Source organism: Polypterus senegalus, chromosome 2 (genome assembly GCF_016835505.1).
Source record: "Polypterus senegalus isolate Bchr_013 chromosome 2, ASM1683550v1, whole genome shotgun sequence".
Lineage (NCBI taxonomy): Eukaryota > Metazoa > Chordata > Cladistia > Polypteriformes > Polypteridae > Polypterus > Polypterus senegalus.
In genome coordinates this window covers 283,935,102-283,958,369 of record NC_053155.1, presented here as the reverse complement: position 1 = coordinate 283,958,369, position 23,268 = coordinate 283,935,102, and the positions used below count along the sequence as shown (strand labels likewise).

Below are 23,268 nucleotides of genomic sequence, written 5' to 3'. Positions count from 1 at the left end.
ATAGTCAAATACTATTTGTTTTTTCCATGAGGAACTCTTTTCAGCAAGCAGTGTGTTATATTTACTGAAACTCCACTTGGCATTAACTGAAAAAAAAGTAATATTTAATGAAGATACTCTGTATTTAATTTTCTGAAGCAGAATATTGGATTAAACACAAACTGCATCAAAATTTTCCACAAACTTGTATTTGAAATCCCTAGTTCTAAGTACTTATGATTGTGGTTTAACGAGCTGCAGAATTTGCCAAAAACGGTCTTTGTTCTTTGTTTCTGAGATGTACCCAAGACATAAGGTGGGCATTACATGTGGCCTTACAGGTCCAGTCAATAATTGCCAAATAAGTAAATGTGATGCCATTCTTGGCAGTGTAGTGCATAAGGGTTGGGACTACAAACACCCGAGTTTGTTGGTTCTAATCCCGCTACTAGCATTTTGTGACAATGAGCAAATCACTTCGCCTGACTATGCTCCAAATGGAAAAATAAAAGAAATGTAACCAATTGTACCTCAATTGTTGCAAGCGGACTTCAACATAGGCAATAACCACATAATTAAATGTAATGTTAGCAGGTTTTGCAGATTAAGTGGCCATCTGATGAGCCCTATATTCTAGCTCTCAGTGTAGAAATTATTTTTTCCCCTAGACGGATACCACATATCCCTGCAGCCTTTGTGAACTTCCCTGTGAACTTCTCCAGGCTGTTGGTAAGGCTGTCCTCCTGGCATTGCAAGCAATCATTGCTTCCATTTGGGAGACTGGCATAATCCCAACTGACTGGAAAATAGGACTTGTTCACCCTTCCATTTCCAGATAGGGACATCGGCTGGATTGCAGCACCTACAGGGGGATAACACTGCAGGGTAAGGTCCTTGGCTAGGGTCGTCCACAATAGGATCTGTGATCACTTGCTCACCTACCATCGACTGGAACAGTCTGGTTTTATGCCTAAGAAGTCTACCATCGACCGCATCCTGCCGCTGAGGGTTCTCATGGAGCGCAAACGCGAATATCGGCAGAGTTTCTTTGCAGCTTTGTCGATTTTCGCAAAGTGTTCGACTCAGTTGATTGAGCTGCCCTGTGGGCCATCCCGAGGGTTCGCGGGATCTCCTCGAGGTTGCTGGATATCATGGATGGCCTGTACAATGGTACTGTGAGTGCCGTGCAGAGTGGAGGCAGGACCTCTGAGTTTTTCCCAGTTGATTCTGGGGTTTGCCAGGGGAGTGTTCTTGCTCCTACTCTGTTCAATGCTTGTATGGATATGGGATATGTGGGATATCTGTTGGTGAAAAAAGATTCACGGATCTTGACTTTGCCAACGATGCTGTGATCTTCGCGGAGTCAATGAAGGTTCTGATCGTGGCACTCTAGAGACTGAGTGAGAAGTCCAAATGTCTGGGCTTGCGAGTGTCCTGGATAAAAACCAAGATCCAGGCCTTTAATTACCTCTTGGGCACAGCCATCAGCAGTGTGTCCGTTTGCGGAGAGAGTATTGACCTTGTTGAGAGGTTTACTTACCTTAGCAGTGACATTCATGTCTCTGGTGACTCTTCATTGAGAAGTCAGTAGACAGATTTGGAGAGCATGGGGGTGGGGGGTTTGGTCATGAGGTCGCTGGAAAGGGGTGTCTGGCACTCCTGATATCCATGCAAAAAGGACGAAGGTCCAACTCTTTCGAGTCCTGGTGCTTCCTGTCTTGCTATATGGTTGCGAGACATGGACATTATCCAGTGACCTGAGATGAAGACTGGACTCCTTTGGTACGGTCTCTCCGTAAAATCCAAGGTACCGTTGGTTTGACTTTGTGTTAAAAGAGTGGTTGCTCATGGAGTTCCGAATGAGGCATATCACCTGCATTGTGAGGGAGCGTCAGTTACGGCACTACAGCCATGTGGCGCATTTCCCCGAGGGTGATCCGGCTTGTAAGATCCTCATTGTTGGGGACCCGAGTGGCTGGACCAGGCCAAGGGGTCGCCCAGGTAATACCTGGCTGCGGCAGATAGAGGGTCATTTCCGGAGGGTGGGACTGGATCGTGCGTCTGCCTGGGGGGTTGCGTGTACCAGTGCATGCTCCCCAACTTGACTTGACGGCTTAGATGTTAAAGTTGTCCGACACTTCAACATATTTACCTTTGTGCACCTTTTTAAGGTATTCAAAGAAAACCGGCATCAGTTTGTGCATGCTTAATTCACAAAATGTGATTCAATACACTTAACCATGAAAACTACACTGCTTTGTTGTGTGACCTGATTTGATGCATTCAGCCTAATCAATGAAGTAGACATTTTTTTTTTTTTGTAACAAGATGTGTGACAAATGGTTTGACAATTTATTATGTAACAATCTAATGCATCTGAGCGTAAATATGTTGCTGGTTAGTTCTGACAACACCTGCATATTTTATTGCATTCCCAGTGTTAGCAGGACCCGTAACTCTGAACTAGATTGAACAGGAGTAAAACTGGATGACTATATAGTAATAACAATCAAAATAGTTTCAAATAACATGTCCATTTCAGGAAATAAGGTTGGGGATCAATATTGCTAAACTAGCAACCACAGCCTGAAGAACTGGCACAAAACTTAAAGTATTTATTTATTAAAAAATAGGCAACATTGGTTTTACCAACCCAAACCAATTTCATATCTTCTAAGTATCCAAAAAGAGAGTGTATATTCCTATCTTATGTAACTTTTAAAATAAATTACTGTAAACAATTGGTGGTGTCTAGCTCCCACAACCTTAATATTTATAGTTATTTCATACAACTATGGAACACTCACCATTATTCAATTACTTTTATAGGGTTAGAACTGTATGTGAGAGTGATCTGATTAATTAAAGCCTTGTCAGGCAAACATTCTGGCACTGATGAACCTCTTGCTTTTCAACAGTTACCTCAATAACAGCAACAAAACACAGTGAAAAAGGTGAGCAATATTGTCAATTATATTTGGGATAAGCAAAAAATCAGTTACTGGAAAAAAAAGGCATTCAGGTTGAAGCATTTAGAATTAAGACAGAAGACAGGATGCACTGTGATTTAAAGCGTTGGCTGAAACTCGTCTCATTAACTTTATTTAGGTTAACTATTGCCAATTAATTTAGAATTAATGTCACCAAAAACAGTCATAAAGCCAGTCAAGTATTACTGTAAAATACCCGAGGCGTAAATGAATGAGAGAAAAAGGAAACGCCAAGCAAGATTCTCTAATAAAAAGATACTAATAAACAAATCACTAATATAAAACATATTATTCTCACCTTCTTTCTCTTATGTTTAGGACAGTCTGTCTGATAACCCAGTCTTTGTGACTGGTTACCAATAAAACTACAAATAATGTAAAGTGTAATTGAACACAGCATTAGGATCTCCCAAACTATAGGACAAATCATACTTGCCATCACATGTGTCCAGGTCTTTAATCACAGTTGTGATCCAGTCTGCATATTCATGAAGTGCTTCCACCCCATGAACTGGCTGGATAAAAGGACAGGGGTCATCAGTGATGACAACACTATTTTTGAATTCAATTTCAAGGGGACATTGGTATAACTTCAGGTGTTCCTCTTCCACCTCAGGTTCAGCGATGGTCAATTTCTCTATGAAGACTTTTAATGGGCATTCAGAAACCCTGAAATAAAAAACGAACAGTTAACTATTAAAATGAAAATATGAAACTAATACTTGGAAAACGAGTTTCTTTTAAGTCAAGTTTAAATAAATCCAAAGAAACTGTATTTGGATACCATTACTCAATATCAACTATAAATCAAATTACAAACATCCCGTATTTTAGTCTGTTAACAGCATTTTATTTTCAAAAAAGCCGATACAAAAAATGAGGACAGGACAAAATTGCTATCTTCTGAAGGACTGTACTGCATACTACCTGTATATGAAGGAAGGCCAACCCAAGTACCTTATTTATGGAGTTGCTATAAAGTTATTTTTATCTTATGTTATTCTCCAAGAGATAAAAACAAAAACAAACCCAGACATTTTCATTGCATACAGAATTACAGACCTGAAACCACAAGGGACACGGACATATCTGTGGCATGGTTTATGTAAAACGTGTTCGGTCAATCCAGGAAATGGAAATACATTGCAAACTGCTAAATAGGCAGGGAAATTACATATTCTACTCTAAACAGAGAAAAACTGTTTCCACTATGGCAGAGCTTAGCAAAAGGGAGTGGGATACAAATAGAAAATTAAAACTTTTAAAACACAGTAAAGTTAATTCAATGCAAGACTCTGCATTTGAGTCAGATAAGCTTCAGATACTTAGGAGCTAGAACGGGGTCCTCAAACTACAGCCCGTGGGCCAGATACAGCCCCCCCTAGGTCATTTACCTGGCCCCCGCTGTGGCCGTGGGAGTCGCTGTAGTAGCCGCTGCATCCAGAGTCATTAGCATGCGGTGACGTGACGCGTTGGAGCGGAGGATGCACCAAGCCGAGCTACCTTCACCACACTAAGGCAGAGAGGTAGTAACCAGGGGCAAGGACGCACCCACCCCAAAAAAGTAATAGCCACTGTGCATCCTTTTGGAAACAATGCCAAGGAAAAAAAAATAAACTCAGAGTGCAGGATATTCAAAGAACAGTGGACATACGATTACTTTTTCACACAGTGCAAGGAGAGCGGTTTGTCTGGTGTGCTAGGAGTCAGTGGCTGTGTTCCAAGAATAGAATTTGCGTCTACACTATGAAACTCAACAGAAGACAAATATGATTGTTTGGTTGGACAAGTGAGAAGACACAAAATATTAAAACTGAAAAATGGATTGACAACTCAGCAAAATGCTTTTGTAAAGCAGATAAATCTTTCATCACTGCAAGCAAGTTTTCAAGTTGCCAAGCTAATAGCGCACACTGGCAGACCATTTGTAGAGGGAGAATTTGTTAAAGAATGCCTTCTTTCTGTTGCCAAACAGAGGTGTCCAGAGAAGGCCGATTTATTTAGTACAGTGAGTCTTTCAGGACCTACAATTACATGAAGGATTGAAGAAATTGGGGATAATTTGCATCAGCTTTTGCAAAACTCCTCAAAAAACTTTGCTATTTTTCGTTGGCACTCGAGGAAAGCAATGATGTTCGTGATTCTGCACAACTTCTAATTTTCATTTGTGGGACAAATCATTTCAAAGTCACAGAGGAGCTTGCTGCATTGCAAAGCATCAAAGGAACAACAACAGGAGAGGATATCTAAGAAAAAGTTTGCCAAACTGAATGATTTGGAGCTGGACTAGGCTAAACTAGCCAGTGTGACAACTGATGGTGCTGCTAGGATGGTATAGTCTATGAAAGGAGTGGTTGCAAGCATTAACCAACAGATGGACAAACACAACCATTCACGTCCAATAGCCATACACTGCCTCATACACCAAGTGCTGTGTTGTAAATCACTGAAGTGGGACTCTGTCATGAAAGTTGTGGTGTCCTGTGTTAACTTCAATAGGACTCATGCACTAAACCACAGACAGTTTCAGGAATTTCGGTCCGAGTCGAATGTTGCCTTTGAAGATATTTTGTACCACACAGAACTCTGTTGGACGAGTCAAATGAGAGTTTTAAAAACTTTTTATGACTTATTTCCACAGGTTTCTGCTTTCAAAAAACAAAGAATTACCAGAGCTTAAAGATGCAGAATGGAAATGGCATCTTGCCTTTCTGACAGATGTAAAAGAGCTGCTCAACAGTTTCATTGTGCAACTTCAAGGAAAGGGGAAGCTCATCTGTGATATGCATTCACATGTGAAATCATTAAACAAGTGAAGGAGGAAAACTTCTGCCATCTCATTACTCAAAAGCTTTTGGCTAAGAAACTAATAGTTGCATTACCAAACAAAAAATGTGTGGATTCACTGGAAATGTTGCAAAGGGAGTTTCAAATGAGATTTAAAGAGCTTCATCTCCATGAACAGGACATACAGCTTTTCTGGAACCCATTTTCTGTTGACATTGAAACTGTTGATCCGATTTACCAAATGGAACTGGCAACTACAGAATGACACTCTGAAAGACACATTCAAGTCAACTACCTTACTAATTTCTATGCATCTCTCCCCTCTGTAACACATCTTAATCTCAGGAACCATGCATTTAAAATGTCAACCATCTTTGGCAGAACCTATGTCTGTGAACAGACTGTTTCCCCGAAATAAACATCTGAAATCTCCAACCAGATCCAGACTACCTGATGCACGCTTGCATCACTTGTTACGACTGGCAGGGACAAACATGGAACCGGACATTGACTATCAGCCAAAAGCAGGCCCACACTTCTCATTGAAATAATGGAATGTTTATGTTGGTTAAAATTGTTCTTTTTTAAGACTGTATTGTTCTTTCATGTTTTTTTACACTACAAATAAGATATGTGCAGTGTGCAAGGGAATTCGATCAGGTCCCCCCAAATTATAGTCAGGCCCCCAAACAGTCGGAGGGACTGTGAACCGGCCGCCTGTTTAAAAAGTTTGAGGACCCCTTAGCTAGAATCTCTGTGGAGGTCTATTTGCTACAGTGATCTTAAATCACAGGCTGTTCTTTATCCCACCTGTTATTTTCCTGAAGCTGTTACCCATAATCCCTGTTGTGGGGCATCCAGTAAATTTAGTCTTGATACAAACCATAAATTAATCGATAACCAAAAAATAAGGTGTATAATTAGACCAAGGGATAAAACCAGACACTCCACCAGGGGCATCTGTAATAGAAATTTAATTCAAATTAAAACAAAAAATATAGCAGCAGTTCAGAAAGAACCATGCAGTTTTAAATGCTGTTTATTGAACATTCGCTCTCTTGGCACTAAAGCTGTTTTGGTAAATGATATATATTAAGTACAAAATCTGATCTGTGTCTTCTTACTGAAACCTGGCTTAGTAAATGTGACACTGTTCCCCTAGCTGAGGCGTCACCAGATGGATACTCGTTCCTTCATAAGTCTAGAGATTCTGGTCGAGGAGGAGGCCTTGGAATAATTCATTGTAACAAAATGCAAATCACTCCTAAAAATTTAGGCAACTTTACATCCTTTGAGGCATTCATTTTAAATATTAAAACAGATTCCAACACAATTATAGTGCTAGTCTACAGACCACCAGGGCCATATTCATTGTTCATGACTGAATTTAGCAACCTTCTGTCTGATTTGGCTATAAATTATGATCACGTAGTTCTGATGTGGGATTTTAATGTACACATTGATGTGGAAACTGACACTTTTAGCAAATGTTTTACTTATTTGTTAAATTCAGTAGGATTTTGTCAGATTGTCAAAGGTCCAACTCATAATCATAACCATACATTAGATTTAATTATAACTTACAAAGTTGAAATTCAAAATTTAAATATTACTCCATTAAATGTAGTTATTTCCGATCACTTCTTAATTACGTTTGATTTAGTTCTGCCCATGCCAGCACTCGCAGATTAAAACAAAGACAGTGCGACATCTAGATTGTAATTCTGCTTCAAAATTTATAGATACCTTGAGTAAGTCGAGTGTAATTGTGGAAAACCATTTAGATCAGTTAACATCAAATGTAAACGTGGAAAACAATTTAGATCAGCTAATATCACATTATAATGTGACCTTGAGAGATGCTCTGGACACAGTGGCTCCCCTAAAACAAAAGTGATCAAAGCACATAGAAACTCTCCCTGGTTTAATGAAAATACTCGAGCTCTTAAATTAGAGTGTCGAAAACTGGAGCAGATGGAGAACAACAAAGCTACATGTCTTTCAAATTGCATGGACAGAGAGTGTTAATAAATATAAAAAGCCCTCTTTAAAGCTCGCTCAGAATACTATTCTACATTAATAGATAGCAATAATAAAAATCCTAGGGTACTTTTTAGAGCAGTGGCTAAATTAACAAATGGGAATTCAGATCAACAGTGCAAAATACCAACAGATATTAGCAGTACAGACTTTATGAACTTCTTCAATGAGAAAATTAAAAATATAAGATCCCAGATCTCAGCATCACAGTACAAACCAAATACTAGCTTAGCAGACCCTGTGCACATTGCATTCAGCACTTTAATAATTTTAATCCTGTAACTCACCAGGAAGTCTTAACTTTAATTACTAAAATGAAGCCCACTACTTGTTCCCTAGATCCAGTGCCAACAAAACTAGTAAAAGTGCAATGGATGTTCTTGCAGCCTATTCTAACATTATCAATAGTTCATTACTGCATGGCACGTACCTGATGCACTAAAAGTGTCAGTCATTAAACCTTTACTTAAAAAGTCAGACCTAGACCCACACATACTAAATAACTATAGGCCTATTTCAAATTTACCATTTCTCTCTAAAATACTAGAGAAAGTAGTCGCCAGTCAGCTTCAGTCACACCTTACGCATTACAATTTATTTGAGAAATTCCAGTCTGGCTTTCGCACTGGTCATAGTACAGAAACGGCACTAACACGGGTTGTAAATGACATTCTGATATCCTCTGATGAAGGAAATTCCACTGTAATTATGTTGTTGGACTTAAGTGCAGCATTTGACACCATTGACCATTCTATTTTACTGCACAGGCTAGAAAGCGATGTTGGGCTTACAGGCCCGTGCTCGCTTGGTTCAGTTCTTATTTATCAAATCGATTCCAGTATGTACAGAAATGTGCAGACAGTACTCCATCATTATACACAGAAGTTCAATATGGTGTCCCGCAGGGCTCAGTACTGGGACCTTTACTGTTTTCACTTTACATGCTTCCACTGGGATCTCTCATTAGGAAACATAATGTTAATTTTCACTCGTATGCAGATGACACCCAGTTATACCTTTCATTTAAATCAAATGAAGTTTCTCCGATGTTGTCTTTAATTAGTTGTGTTAGTGAATTAAAGGAATGGATGAATGAGAACTACTTGTCTTTAAATACAGATAAAACAGAGATGTTAATTGTTGGAGGGAATGACGCTGATCACAGCAATATTTTGTCGTCATTTAACTCAGTTGGAATCCCAATTAATTTTACTGAATCAGCCCCAATCTAGGAGTTATCTTTGACTCTAGCATGTCATTTAAAGCATATTACAAAGTCGTCCAAAACATGTTTTTCCATCTTAAAAATGTTAGGAAATTAAGGCTTTCTAAATAAACAGGATTGTGAGAAATTAATTCATGCATTTATCTCTAGTAGGATTGACTACTGCAATGCGGTGTTCACTGGCTGTTCAAACTGTTCTCTATACAGCCTCCAGTTAATCCAAAATGCGCTGCAAGAATTATTACAAGAACAAGAAAATATGAACACATAACCCCAGTTATTAAATCTTTACACTGGCTCCCAGTTAAGTTTAGGGCAGATTTCAAAATCCTCCTTTTAACATATAAAGCATTAAATGGCCAAGGTCCGCTTACTTGTCTGAACTTATCATGACTTACAAACCTGAGCACATTAAGATCTCAAGATGCCGGTCTGCTTAGGATTCCAAGGATTAATAAAATAACAGTGGGAGGTCGAGCTTTTAGTTACAGGGCCCCTAAACTGTGGAATGGTCTTCCTGCTTCCATAAGAGATGCCCCTTCAGTCTCAGCCTTTAAATCCCGGCTGAAGACTCACTACTTCAGTTTAGCATATCCTGACTAGAGCTGCTGATTAACTGTACATACTGCATCTCTGTTGTTAGTCATTAGCACTATAACATAAGTAACATGATAATTATATTTGAATACTAACCCTCACCTATTCTGTTTCTTTTCTCGGTACCCAAATGTGGCCATTGGTGCCACGGCCCACCTGCCAAGTTGTTTGCCTGCCTATGGTAAAGTCATCCCTGATGGAGGATCACAGGAATCATGGGAAAGAGGGTCCTTTCATCGAGCAACGTTTCAGCCGTGGCATGGCCAAATGGGGAGGCAGCTAGATGGATGAGGTCTCCAGGACTCTAAAAATATACATACCTAATTATGTCATATCATCTACTGTTAAACCGTACTTCTAAAATTTTTATTATTATGCTGTCTTAAGGAATTGTTCTGTTCTGTATATTGTATTGTATTGACCCCCTACTTTTGACACCCACTGCACGCCCAACCTACCTGGAAAGGGGTCTCTCTTTGAACTGCCTTTCCGAGGTTTCTTCCATTTTCCTACAAGGTTTTATTGGGAGTTTTTCCTTGTCTTCTCAGAGAGTCAAGGCTGGGGGGCTGTCAAAAGGCAGGGCCTGTTAAAGCCCATTGCAGCACTTCCTGTGTGATTTTGGGCTATACAAAAATAAACTGTATTGTACAGTGTTTAGTCTTAAGTTTTCTATTTGAAAAGGAGATTCAAAAATCTAGACTGAGGTCATGCTATTTTTTTAGTCTTTACAATACTAAACTACTGGAATGCCAAAGAAAAATACTATTTAGACAGTGACACAATTTTCATAATTTTGTCCCTGTACACCACCACAATGGATTTGAAGCAAAGCAATCAAGATGTGATAAAAGTATAAACTTTCTGCTTTAACTCAAACAGTTTAACAAAATATTGTAGAAAAGACATTTTTATGGATGCCACAGCGCACCACCACCATTTTCAGGGGCTCAAAAGTACATGGACAAACTAACGATCATAAATATAATGATTTACCGTCAATGACTGCCTTAAGTCTGGAACCCATGGCCATCTCCAAGAGCTGGATTCTGCTCTAGTTGGACTTAGTTGGACTTTCAGCCATGAGTTTGGTCTTCAGCAAGTGAAATAAATGCATGTCCAAATGGGTTAAAATCAGCTGATGGACTTAGCCATTGAAGAATAGTCCATTTCTTTGCTTTGAAAAACACTGTTTGCTTTTGCAGCATGTTCTGCCTCATAGTCCATCTGTACTGGGAAGCATTGCCCTATCAGTTTTGTAGCACTTGGCTGTATCTGAGCAAATAGTACAGCCCTATACATTACAGAATTCATCCTGCTACTTCTGTCTACAGTCATATCATCAACAAACACTAGTGATTGCCTTCCATTCACATTCATGCATGATCATGCCATAAAACTGCCCCCACTGTTTCACAGATGTATTCATTGGGTCATGAGCCATTTATTCGCTTCTCCATATTCTTCTTAACAAAATTCTGGTATATACAGTACTGATCTTAGTTTATTTTATCCAAAGAAAGCTGTTCCAGAACTGGACAGGTTTTTAAAAAATGTTTTCTGCCAAACTTTAAAATTTTCCCTTCCTATGAATGAGATTTACCAGGTGTTTGCACATTGTTGTAAACTTATTTTCATGAAATCTTCTCTTGATTGTAAAATTTTGACAGTAATAGGCCTACTACTTCTTTGAGGGTGTTCTTGGTTTGGCTAAATGTTTTGAATGGGTTCTTCATCAAGGACAAAATTCTGCAAAAATCTAGCAGAGTTGTCTTGTATGGTTTTCCAGACCATCTGGTGTTGCCAATTTCACCAGTGCATTCCTTCTTTTTAAGTATACCCCAAATGTTATTTTAACCCCTCCTCCTGTTTCTGCTATTTCTCCAAAAGAGAATTTCAGCCTAAAAGATGGACTGTTTTTACTTGCATGGACAGCTCTTTGGATCTCATATTGAGAGTTCACAGAGACAGCTTCCAAATGCAAATTCCACACTTGGAATCAATTCAGACTCTACCTGCTTAGTAATGAGGTAACTGCTTCCACCTGGATATGGAACATCTTGTCAGTTAAATGTCCATATACTTGGAGCACCTGGAAATGTAGAGCTATGCAGAAACATGGCTGTTATTCCTAAACAGCGTATACAATATTTTTGGTAAACCCCTTAAATTAAAGCTGAAAGTCTGCACTTAACTCACAAACAATTTCTTTATTTCAAATCCATAGTGCTGGCATAAAGAGAAAAAATAATGAATATTGTGTCACTGTCCAAATACTTATGGACTTGACTGTATTTTGGGATACCTTGATAAACACAGATGAACATGTACAGACAGGTTTGGCTCAGTTTCATAGTGATCAATTATACAGACCCATTTGGAGAGTGCACTTGCCTTACATACAGCAATCAAGACTGCAAATTGGGTAAGAAAATAGACAAAAGTGATTCTAAAATTATTCAGATATGTAAACTACTAAAAAGTGAGCAGAATTTTCAAAGCAATTAAACGGATGTAAAGTCAGGTAAATATTCAAGAAAGAATTTGATTGAAAATAGTGCGGATACACTAAGAATGAAAGCAGTGAAAGTCTGAAAGCATGCAAGAAGATCAATATTAATACAAAAATGACAGAAGTAAAGCAAAAAGTCAAGACTTTCATAAAAACTAAATGTTACAAAAAGTTAAGAATGCAAACTGCTAGAGGTATTTAAAACGAGAGTCTCTTGCAATCTAGAAATCATTTGAGAAAATATGAGAAAAGAATGTAATGCAGTATTTAACTAGTTACAAGACTAAGATGTTGCAATCTAATTTGCAAAACCTAATGAAGGACGTGACAATATGCGAGAATTTAAAACTATTTTGACATAGTATTAGACTTTTTTCCCCATGTTGTCCATTTTATATCCAATGTCCATTTTTAAGCCCTAGAGAGAAGACCTAAAAGCCAATAGCTCACCGTTTTTGTATTTGGCATGTTTAAAAACCATATAGAGCAACCTGTATAAATTCTCAGACAAAGATTAATGTAGAAGGTAGAAAATAGTAATTAATCTGTGTTTATTTTGGAAAACGTGGCTTAAGATGTTGCAACAACATTTTGAGAGGCACACATTAACTCAAACATGGCAATATTATATGTATACACCTTCATTAAATCAGTGGCTCTCAAATTCAGTCCTGGGGCATTCCCTCTGGCTGCAGGTTTTACCCTAAACAATCTCTGTTTTTAATTGAGCTCATACCTCAAATTTAGCAAGCTGTTATTTATCAGTTTCTGTGGTTTGGTGTCAATGCAAAAATTACAAAATTGGGATTGGTACATTTTTATATGAAAATAACATGCATGTACAGCATGTACCTTGCACAGAAATAATTCTGTTTTCTTCTATCTTGGTTTTAATAATGATCACCCCCCTGATGAAATTCATTTTACTCTAATAAGTGTTCTGTTTATTTAGGCCAATATTTACTAAATTACACCACATTTTAGGCATTATATGTCAAGCCAGCAGCCATATCAAACAAACAATTGTGGGAAAATACATGTTGGCTGAAACTAACAAGGCTCTTTAAAGAGAGGGTTTTAAAGCATTGTAATAAAAGGAAACTCAGAATTTTTTTAAGTTTTTTTCCCCCCATTTGCTTTAATGAGAACATCTTAGCATTAAACAGTTAAAGATCTCAGGTTTAAAAAGTGAATGGGATGCACTGAATCAGTAATAAAACAATACTTAAGGCATCAGAGAAGCGTTCAGAAAAACTGCTCTGAGTACACTTGTAGATCAAAGTGCAAAGTATTGAGATAGGAAAAAATCTAGATTATAAAAGGGGTCTGGTTATAAGCTTTACTAATAAAAAAAACAAACCATTAACAATTACGCAAAGGACAATAATAGAGAACTGCAAAACCAGATCTGTAAAATATAGCAGCTTTGCACAGTACATCTGGAATATGACAAAAATTAGTATGGGTAAAATAAACAACCATTCTTTTACAACCTTGCATCAGCTTTTGCCTTTGTAGAAGATCTTATTTAAATAAATTTGAATAATACTGTTATAATGACATTTGATCTTACAATCCTAGAACACTCTATTGGCCATGACACTCAAATAATTGTAACCCTACAACTTTCAGCGTTTATCTTAGTGTCTACTCATTCATTAATTGTCACTTTAGGATATAATTAAGGGAGCAAACCCCTCAAAATAAAAACGGAAAACAATAAAAGGTTAAGCATTAAAAGCTATGGCAAAATGTGTACAAATGTAAAATCACAAACTATGCTTCTCCAAAATTAAAGAATTTGGGGGGGTGGGGGGAGGAGGTAATCAGGAAGCACACTTTAAAAACAATGTCATCATTTAAGAGATTAAAATGGCTCTCTGATTAAGAAACTGTATGGAACAAACACCAGCAGCCATGGAGGTCTCCCTGTGCTAATCCTAAGAACTACACGTTTACAGTATGCTGAAGGAGAAAGAAATCAGACTAATCTCCAAGTCAGCTATACATGTTTTTGTCAGTACATAAGACATCATAAATTTATACAGAAATTTAATTCAATAAACTTTTAATATTTTACAAAAAGACCTTGAAACTATACTAATAAAAGGCAAAGCCCTCACTCACTCACTGACTGACTGCCTGATCACTAATTCTCCAACTTCCCGTGTAGGTAGAAGGCTGAAATTTGGCAGGCTCATTCTTTACAGCTTACTTACAAAAGTTGGGTAGATTTCATTTCGAAAATTCTACGCGTAATGGTCATAACTGGAAGCTATTTTTCTGCATATGCTGTAATGGAGTTGAGCTCGAAAGCCGTGGGGGGGCGGAGTTTCGTGTGACATCATCACGCCTCCCACGTAATCACGTGAACTGACTGTCAACGCACTATGTAGAAAACCAGGAAGAGATCCAAAAAGCACTGAAGAAAAGATGCATTATATAATTGAGAAGGCAGCGAAACAATAAGAAGTGAGCGAGTGACATATACCCATATTCATGAGTGCTGCTACTTCGGAAACAAAGCACGGTGTAAACCTGAAGTTTAAATTAAGTTCATAGACACGCTGCCGCTGGCGTTTGACATGCTCACGGGTAATGCGTGATACAAGTTTAATGAGGACGACACAGGATATAAACAAGAGTTCTGATCACTTTGTAACTAAGTTAAAATTGCACGTGAACGGCTGTATTTATGCAAATTCCGAGAGACTGTGTTTGTGGGGGATTGACAGTTAAGGCGGGAGGGGAAGTCACGTCATCATCTCCCCTCCCATTCACCTAATTTCGCTCTGAGCTGAGCTCCGCAGCCAACGCAGTCTTACAGAAGTGACTTTGTGACGCTGCTACCAAATACTCACAGAAAAATCCACAAGTTAATACACACGCTGTCTCTAGAGTTTCTCCACACTGAATCCTCCAGGCACTACTTACAAAAGGTTACAATGACAATCGCACATCTGAGAAGCTTCGATGCATGTGCTCCATAACGCATTAAAAAAATAATGCATTTAATCACAGTTTCAATTACAAGCAAAGGGGAACTTCTGTCAATGCATGATTTCCTGGTACACCGATTACATTGATCAGCTCTTCCCAAAAGTATATAAAGACGGCGTTGGAATATTTCAGAATATATAATGTAAGCGCTGGAATATATAAAGTCAAAACTTAAATATATAAAGTCAGCTTCGGAATATATTGTCACGCTTGGGTCACAGATTTGCACAGAGACACAGGAGGTCGTAGAAACAAGAAGGATTTTTATTGAAACACTGCAAACACATGAGCTTAAATGTGCTCCATGACAAGTCAGAGATGACAGTTCCGCTAGGAGCAGAGAGAGAGAGAGAGAGAGAGAGAGAGAGAGAGAGAGAGATAAAAGCAAGCAAACAATCAATTTTCAACTGGCAGGCGCTGCACAAGGCTTTTAAGTTAGCGGAGTATCGCGCAAGGTTTGCATTATGCGTTATAGCGCAAGTGAGAAAGTAAAGAGCAATGTGAGGGTAGTCTGTGTTTCAGGGGTTGTGGTTTGCCCAGGGGCGTCTGTATCTTCTTGGGGTGCGATCAGCCCTCCAGCTCACACCCTCCCTCTCAGCTTTATTCACATTCCCGTGAATCAAGCGACTCTCTGTACCAGGTTCATTTAGTCGTGATAATACGTCTGCGTCGACGTGCTCAGAACCTGGTCGATGTTTTACTGTGAAACGGTAAGGTTGTAAGCCCAGAAACCATCTCATGAGGCGAGAGTTTGTATCTTTCTGTCGGTATAACCATTGAAAGTGGAGGATGATCAGTTACCAAAGTGAAGTTTCGTCCCCACAAGTAATAGCGAAGCCCTCCAGCTCACAATATAAAGTAAGCGCTGGAATATATAAAGACAAAACTTATATATAAATATAAAGTATATAAAATATATAAAGTCATTGTCGGAATATACAAAGTCAGTGCTGGAATATCCATCCATTTCCCAACCCGTTGAATCCGAACACAGGGTCACGGGGATCTGCTGGAGCCAATCCCAGCCAACACTGGGCGCAAGGCAGGAACCAATCCTGGGCAGGGCACATGCATCATTTTCAAAACATTAACCGAACAGTGTTTTTTTAATTTATTTTTCTGAATACGTTTTTGTTAACTTACTTCAGTGCAGAGTCGTTTCAATCAATATATTTTGACTTTGACTTTATATATTCAGGAATGAGTTTATATACTCCGATGTTGACTTTATATAATCAGGAATGACTTTATAAATTCTGACGCTGACTTTATATATTCAGGTTTTCACTTTATATATTCCAGCGATGACTTTATATATTCAACTTTTGACTTTATACATTCAGAAACAAGTTTGACTTTATATATACCGATGCTGACTTTATATATTCAAGTTTTGACTTTATACATTCAGAAAATCTATATATCTATCTATCTATCTATCTATCTCAACAACATTATCAATGACAAAACAATTACATTAACAATCATGTTACGTTTTTAAAATTTTTCCTTTTCTTTTTCATAACTTCTTTTACACACTACTTCTCTGCTGCGAAGCGCGGGTATTCTGCTAGTCTTAAATAAATGTCACCATCTTGATCTGATCACTTACTGGTTAACTGGAGGTTGTCTAGGTAGAAGCCCATATCCAACAACATCAAGGGAACTATCACTTTGGCAGCATGCTGTTGCACTAAGCTGTTCACCGCTATGAGTTAAAATCCAATTAGGGCCCCATCCCACTCGAAAAGAGCGTCCCATGAAGAGTGCCATGTCCATCAGCAGTTTGCCTTTACCAAGGGTTACTGATTTCTCAAGAGGAACTGGACCCATCTGACGGCGTGCACCCACTGTGCGGAGAGGCATCTCAGAAGTTGGTGGTGGCCTTAGAAAAGAGGAGCCAAACATGGACCATGAAGGCTCTGTAGCTAATGAACAGGGAGCCTTCCTCGAACCATAAACTTCCTGCGATTGAGGTTGGCGAAAGGTACCAGTTTTTGTTCGTTGATAAATCAGCCCTCCAGCTAAAAATTGAACACAAAACATATTTTGGTACATTACAAAAAATAAACTGGGCAGTCCTTAAGCCTAACCTCAGACATGGATAACTTGACTCTTCCTCATACAGACCTGTATCCATAAAAATATCACAATGTACATAACACTTACCACAACAAAGACATTTTCATTGAACATTAACCAACATCCACTTACAATATGCATAAAATGCAAAAAGGTTACAAATATAGGAACCAATACATCTAAGAGCACATGGCACAAGATATAAACTTGCAAATATTTGAAAAAATATACATTAAAAATGAATAACTTCAATTTGAATCAATGGTTGACAGTAACACAGGAGATCAAGAAGAGGAGGAGAATGAGGGCAGAGCCAAGGATCAAATGGTGGAAGTCGAAAAAGGAAGACTATAAAGGTGGAGTTTAGGGAGGAGGTAAGACAGGCACTGGGTGGCAATTAAGAATTACCAGACTCCAAGAAGTAGTAAGGGTGACTGGCATGACATCTGGACAGAGGAAGGAGAAGATGGAAATAGTTCTTTGAGAGGCTGGTTGGGGGAGGAGAAGAGAGAACGGGATTAGGAGAGAGAGAGAGAGAGAGAGAGAGAGAGAGAGAGAGAGAGAGAGAGAGAGAGAAAATGAATCAGGAAATGCAACAGATTAGCAAGGAGCAAGTAAGGACAGCTATGAAGAGGAAGAAGAATGGAAAGGCCCTTAGTCCAGATGACATACCTGTCGAAGCATGGAGGTGTTTAGGAAAGATGGCAGTTGAGTTTTCAACCAGATTATTTAATGGAATCTCAGAAAGTGAGATGATGATTAATGAGCAGCAGTAGGGCTTCATGCCAAGAAAGTGAACAGACGAAATGTTTGATCTGAGGGTGTTGATGGAGAAGTATAGAGAAGGCCAGAAGGAGTTGCATTGTGTCTCTGTGGACCTGGAGAAAGCATATTGACAGGGTACCTTGAGAGGAGTTGTGGTATTGTATGAGGAAGTCGGGAGTGGCAGAGAAATATGTAATTGTTGTAGAGGACATGTACAAGGAAAGTGTGACAGCGGTGAGGTCTGTGGTAGGAGTAACGGACGCAAAAACGTGAAGGTGGGATTACATCAGGGATTTGTTCTGAGCCCTTATTTGCAATGGCGATGGACAGGTTGACAGATGAGATTATACAGGAGTCCCCTTGGAGTATGATGTTTGCTGATGACATCGTCATCTGTAGCGACAGTAGGAAGCAGGTCGAGGAGACGCTGGAAGTGGAGATATGCTCTAGAGAGGAGAGGAATAAATGGCTGTAGGAAAAAGCCAGAATAAATGTGTGTGAATGAGAGGGAGGTCAGTGGAATGGTGAGGATGCAGAGAGAGTTGGCGAAGGTGGATGAGTTTAAATACTTCGGATCAGCAGTACAGAGCAACAGGGATTGTGCAAGTAGGGTGGAATGGGTGGAGAAAAGTGTCAGGAGTAATTTGTGACAGACAGTTATCAGCAAGACTGAAATGGAAGATCTACAGGACGGTAGTGAGAACAGGTATGTTATATGGGTTGGAGACAATGGCACTGACAGAGTTGGAGGTGGCAGAGTTAAAGATGCTAAAGATTTGTACTGGGTGTGACTAGGTTGGACAGGATTAGAAAGGAGTACATTAGAGGGTCGGCTCAGGTTGGACAGTAGAGAGACAAAGTCAGAGGAGAGATTGAGTTGATTTGGACATAGGCAAAGGAGAGATGCTGGGTATATTGGGAAAAGGATGTTAAATATAGAGCTCCAGGCAAAAGGAAGGCCCGAGATAAGGTTTATGGATGTGGTGAGAGGTGTGACAGAGCAAGATGTAGAGGACAGGAAGATATGGAACAAGATGATCCGCTATGGCAACCCTTATAGGGAGAAGCCAGAATAAGATTGACAGTAATACTGGAAAAACAAGGGCTCGTCTCACTTGTTATACACAACAAGTGAATATTCCTAGTTTGATTATGGAAAGTACAAAAGATAAATATTTGTTTTTGTGGGAAAAGATTGCAGTGCAAGGGGGATGGATAAGTGGTTAGTAAACAAATTTTTTTAAATGACTCAAAATTACATGTTGAAATATTTTTGCAACGATCAAGCTTTTAATTAAAATTAAAAATTATCAGTCACTGCTTCTGCAGCTGAACAGTATTCTAGAAAAGCCTTTCAGATTGAATAACAAAAGCAGAACTTTCAAATGTACCTTGAGAACCACTTAATACTCTAGGGGAGCTAGTTTCCTGTGAAAACTTTCCAAATCTTTGATCCTGATTGTACTCTGAATCATCGTCATCTGCAAACAAGGAGGCCTTCATAACCTGTAACAAAGGACCATTTAATTATATAATTACAAGTTTTTGATATAGATAAGGTCCATGGAAGGAGAGGGAGAAGAAAAAAAAAAAAAAAAAAAAAAAAGGAGGACAAGCCATATATTACTTACAAAAAGCTACCAAAAGGAGAGCATAACAAAAATGCAGTTATTTTTTTAGGTATATTAATTATACCTGGCTCAGTATGGACGCTTTAAAAAGTGGCCAACCTCACAAGCTTGCTTACAATGTGTAAAACTGCTCACATCAATGTGCAGTTTGATTAACAATAGGATTTTAGTAGTGTGATACACATTTGTTATTAAGCACAATCAATAGTTGGAGTAATACTGTGTCCTGAACTCTTTTTACTTTAATGGCTCTTTAAAAAATTATACCAGCACTCTCCAGGCTGTTGTAAAGGCATTGAAACTAAATCTAAATCAAGATTTACAAAGTGAAAGTGCCCTGATAGGATTTATCTTGAATTCATTCTTATTAGAAATTAAAAAAAAAAAAACCCACAACATTTCAACAGCAGCTTATTGGCACAAGATATTCAATTTACATACACAAACAAAAGCATTGTATAAATCAGATATCACCTAGTTTTTAATTAGATACAAGTTATTCTAAAAAGTTAGGAAAACCTTCTCAAACAAAACCCCAACACACACACAAATACCTGTAGTGTATGTGGGTTTATACCAAGTGACGCAGCTATATGAGATGTAGACAAAGGTTCAGTATCTGCAGGAAATTCTTTTTCAGTCATATCCGTACTGTCATCATCTTCCATCATTCCATCAAGAGGTGGTTCTTGGGTAATATCTGCCATGTCACTGTCCAGCTCTGCCACTCTTCCCAGCTGCTCCAACAAATCCTGGTTCTACGGATATAAGAATACATACATAAAAAAAAACCCACACAAACACATGCAAATCTCTTTCAAGAAGCAGATGCCAAGTTGCCGGACGGCAAGGTGATGTGCGAGTACAAGTAAGGGAATGACCAAGTTTGCTTGTATTTTGTTATCTTGTCCTGGGTTGATTCTTAAAGTCTTACGCACTCCTGAGAAAGTCCCCCAAAACATAGCAAGAATATTGCTGAACCACAATACAGTATTGTATATGATTTTCTAATAATGGCAATGTATTTAACTGATAATTGTTAAAATAAGTTAAAAATGTCTGAAGTGGAAATTCAGCCAGTCATACTATCTGAAATTCTCACAGACTTTGGTTTTACACATTTAAACTTGGGCCTTAAACAAGAAAATATATATATATATTTTACTAAACAGTAGTAACAAGTTCCTCATTCGACAACCGTGACACTGTACAAATATTATCAGTCATATATGACTTTATAAAAATTTAAATTACGTCATTAATGCAGCTTTATAATAACGAAGATAATCAGTTGGGTCATCAGGTGGAAGGGCTGCGAAAGAAAAGGTTCAGATGTGAACATTACTAGTCTAGAGTGTTACACAAACAGTGACTGTGCTAATGAGAAGTAAATGTCTTAAGTTACCATCTTTGAAATAAATGTTTCTTAATGGGCAGCTGCACAAATTTTGCTGAAAAATCTGGAAAGCTGAAAAGGCCCTGCTAAAAGTAACTATACATCTCATTGGCAATCTTAATCAGGGTTTCAAACCAACTATGTAACAAAATTACCTAGTCACTTCTTGCTTGCAACCAAGCTGATGGAAGAATGCAGAGAAGATGGGACTTTACTTTTATGGGCAAGTTGACTTGGTTTTAAAGCAAATTTTGGAGGAGGTACTACTCAGCACAATAATGGACAAAGTCAGTTTTTACCATGTAATGAACTTTGAGAAACAACCCTAAAAATATATTCCAAAATAAATTAACCAAATATTTAAACCAACATTTATTTAGATGAATAATGTTTCAATCTATATACTGTGTACACAAATACATCTAAAGTTTAAATGTGTATTAAAATGTTACCTTTATCATTATCTTCCTGAGGTAGCATGGACACAGTAATGTACAATAGCTACTGAATGAGAATTTTCAAACTCCATTACCCAAGGTAAAATAGTTGGGGAGTAAGAAAGGAGTATTATTTTTGAAGCACATATGAAATTGGTTTCAGAAACATTTCAACCGATATAATTTGTCCAAAAAAGTCTCCTTTAAGAGAAGTCACTAGTCCATTAGTCATATTACCTAAACTATGTGCTACCAAAGGTGACAAAAAGGTACTTCTAAGAGTCTAGCCAGGTACAAGGTAAGTAAGAGTTAAATAACATGCCAAATAGAAGTTCTGCATTAAAGTTCAATTTTAAGGCCACATATGGAATGCTATGTGCACTTCCTTAAATTACAAGATACAGGACAATTAGTAGTCTTAAGAAAGCTACTAAACCAATTACACCATCAAAACCTGTGAGTAATAAGGATAGGCTGAGGGAGTTGAACCAATTCATCTTAAACAAGCTTAGTTTAAATAGGCAACATTTAAAAAAAACGTAAAATTATGAAGGGAGAAAGAAGCTAATACTTTCATATCATTTTTGAAGGCACACAAGTAAATGAAGAGTAATTCTTAAATATCATTTCTTCACAATGCAAGATATTAATACAGTACATGTATCAGTTTACCATGTAGTGCAGGTAAAAGGAACACCTTGAGTACTTACAAATGTTAACTCGATTCTCCATATTTTGGATGTGTTAGGCGAATATGAAGGAACAAGCTCTTTTGCGCTGAAGGGCATGTTCTCATCAAAATTTTGACCTACCTTCGATGGCATGGGATCCCAGAATATGCTAGAACATTTTTGTACACACTAAGATTGTTTATTTTTTAAAGTTACAGACATGCTTAGACATGACAGAAGTATTTTCAAGTAATTCCAAGAAAGGCACAAGCACTTACAGAACACCCATGATTAGGTACACAAGTGAGAAAGACTAACAAAAAAAAAATGTAACATTAAACTAAACCCTGCTAGTTACGTTTTTTGCTGAATAGTTCCCACCCAGCTTTTTCAACTAGTCTTTTATATATACACTAAATACTGTTTAATGTTATTGAATTTCACTCTTAACAGATAAAAACACACTAAATTGGATTAACTCTGGCAAATACACAAAACCAATTAAGAGAACTAAAAAAATGAATGGAAACACCAAACATACTGCTCTACAGCAACTATTCCATATTCCATCCATGAATATTCTAACTCACTTTATTCAGTTCATGTTTGCTGCAAGCTGGTGCCTAATGCATACAACCTTTGCTTTTAAGATATGTAAAATTTAGTGTGCGTGTGGACAAGAACAAAAAAAAACAATACTGACAACCAAAGTTGAACAGAAAAAACAAAAATAAAAGGTGAATTTTTATTTATCCATGACATGACAAAATTTTTATTTGTTCAAAACACAAAGCCAACGTTTAACTTTGTACCTATATCACTGGACATAAAGCCAGAAAAATGGTGATTTACATGTACAATAATTATAAAGTATTCTTCAATCGCCCATACAAGTATTTTTGAAAGATCTATACTCCTCCTCTTAAACGTAAATCTATTCTAGTATAAAGCTTTCATAGTTCTAGATGGGTGAACCAGAGGTTTATCATTTGGTAGCTCTTATATGCTAATGTATCTACAAACCGGATTCCAAAAAAGTTGGGACACTAAACAAATTGTGAATAAAAACTGAATGCAATGATGTGGAGATGGCAAATGTCAATATTTTATTTGTAATAGAACGTAGATGACAGATCAAACGTTTAATCCGAGTAAATGT

The 23,268-nt window shown here is 37.9% G+C and overlaps 1 protein-coding gene across 4 annotated transcripts in view; it reads right to left on the bottom strand.

Moving 5' to 3' along the window:
- Positions 1-23,268, bottom strand: part of nup98 (nucleoporin 98 and 96 precursor) — a 126,799-nt gene that overhangs the window by 16,817 nt on the left and 86,714 nt on the right. For 3 of the 4 annotated variants that reach the window (XM_039745711.1, XM_039745710.1, XM_039745712.1), the window contains exons 21-24: positions 20,160-20,363; positions 19,366-19,480; positions 16,740-17,151; positions 3,406-3,638 (exon numbers count right to left, since the gene is read on the bottom strand). In XM_039745711.1, the coding sequence (XP_039601645.1) occupies positions 3,406-3,638; positions 16,740-17,151; positions 19,366-19,480; positions 20,160-20,363 (964 nt within the window). Of the gene's footprint in view, positions 1-3,405; positions 3,639-16,638; positions 17,152-19,365; positions 19,481-20,159; positions 20,364-23,268 lie in introns of those variants that run through there. The other variant, XM_039745713.1, reaches the window with a different exon arrangement.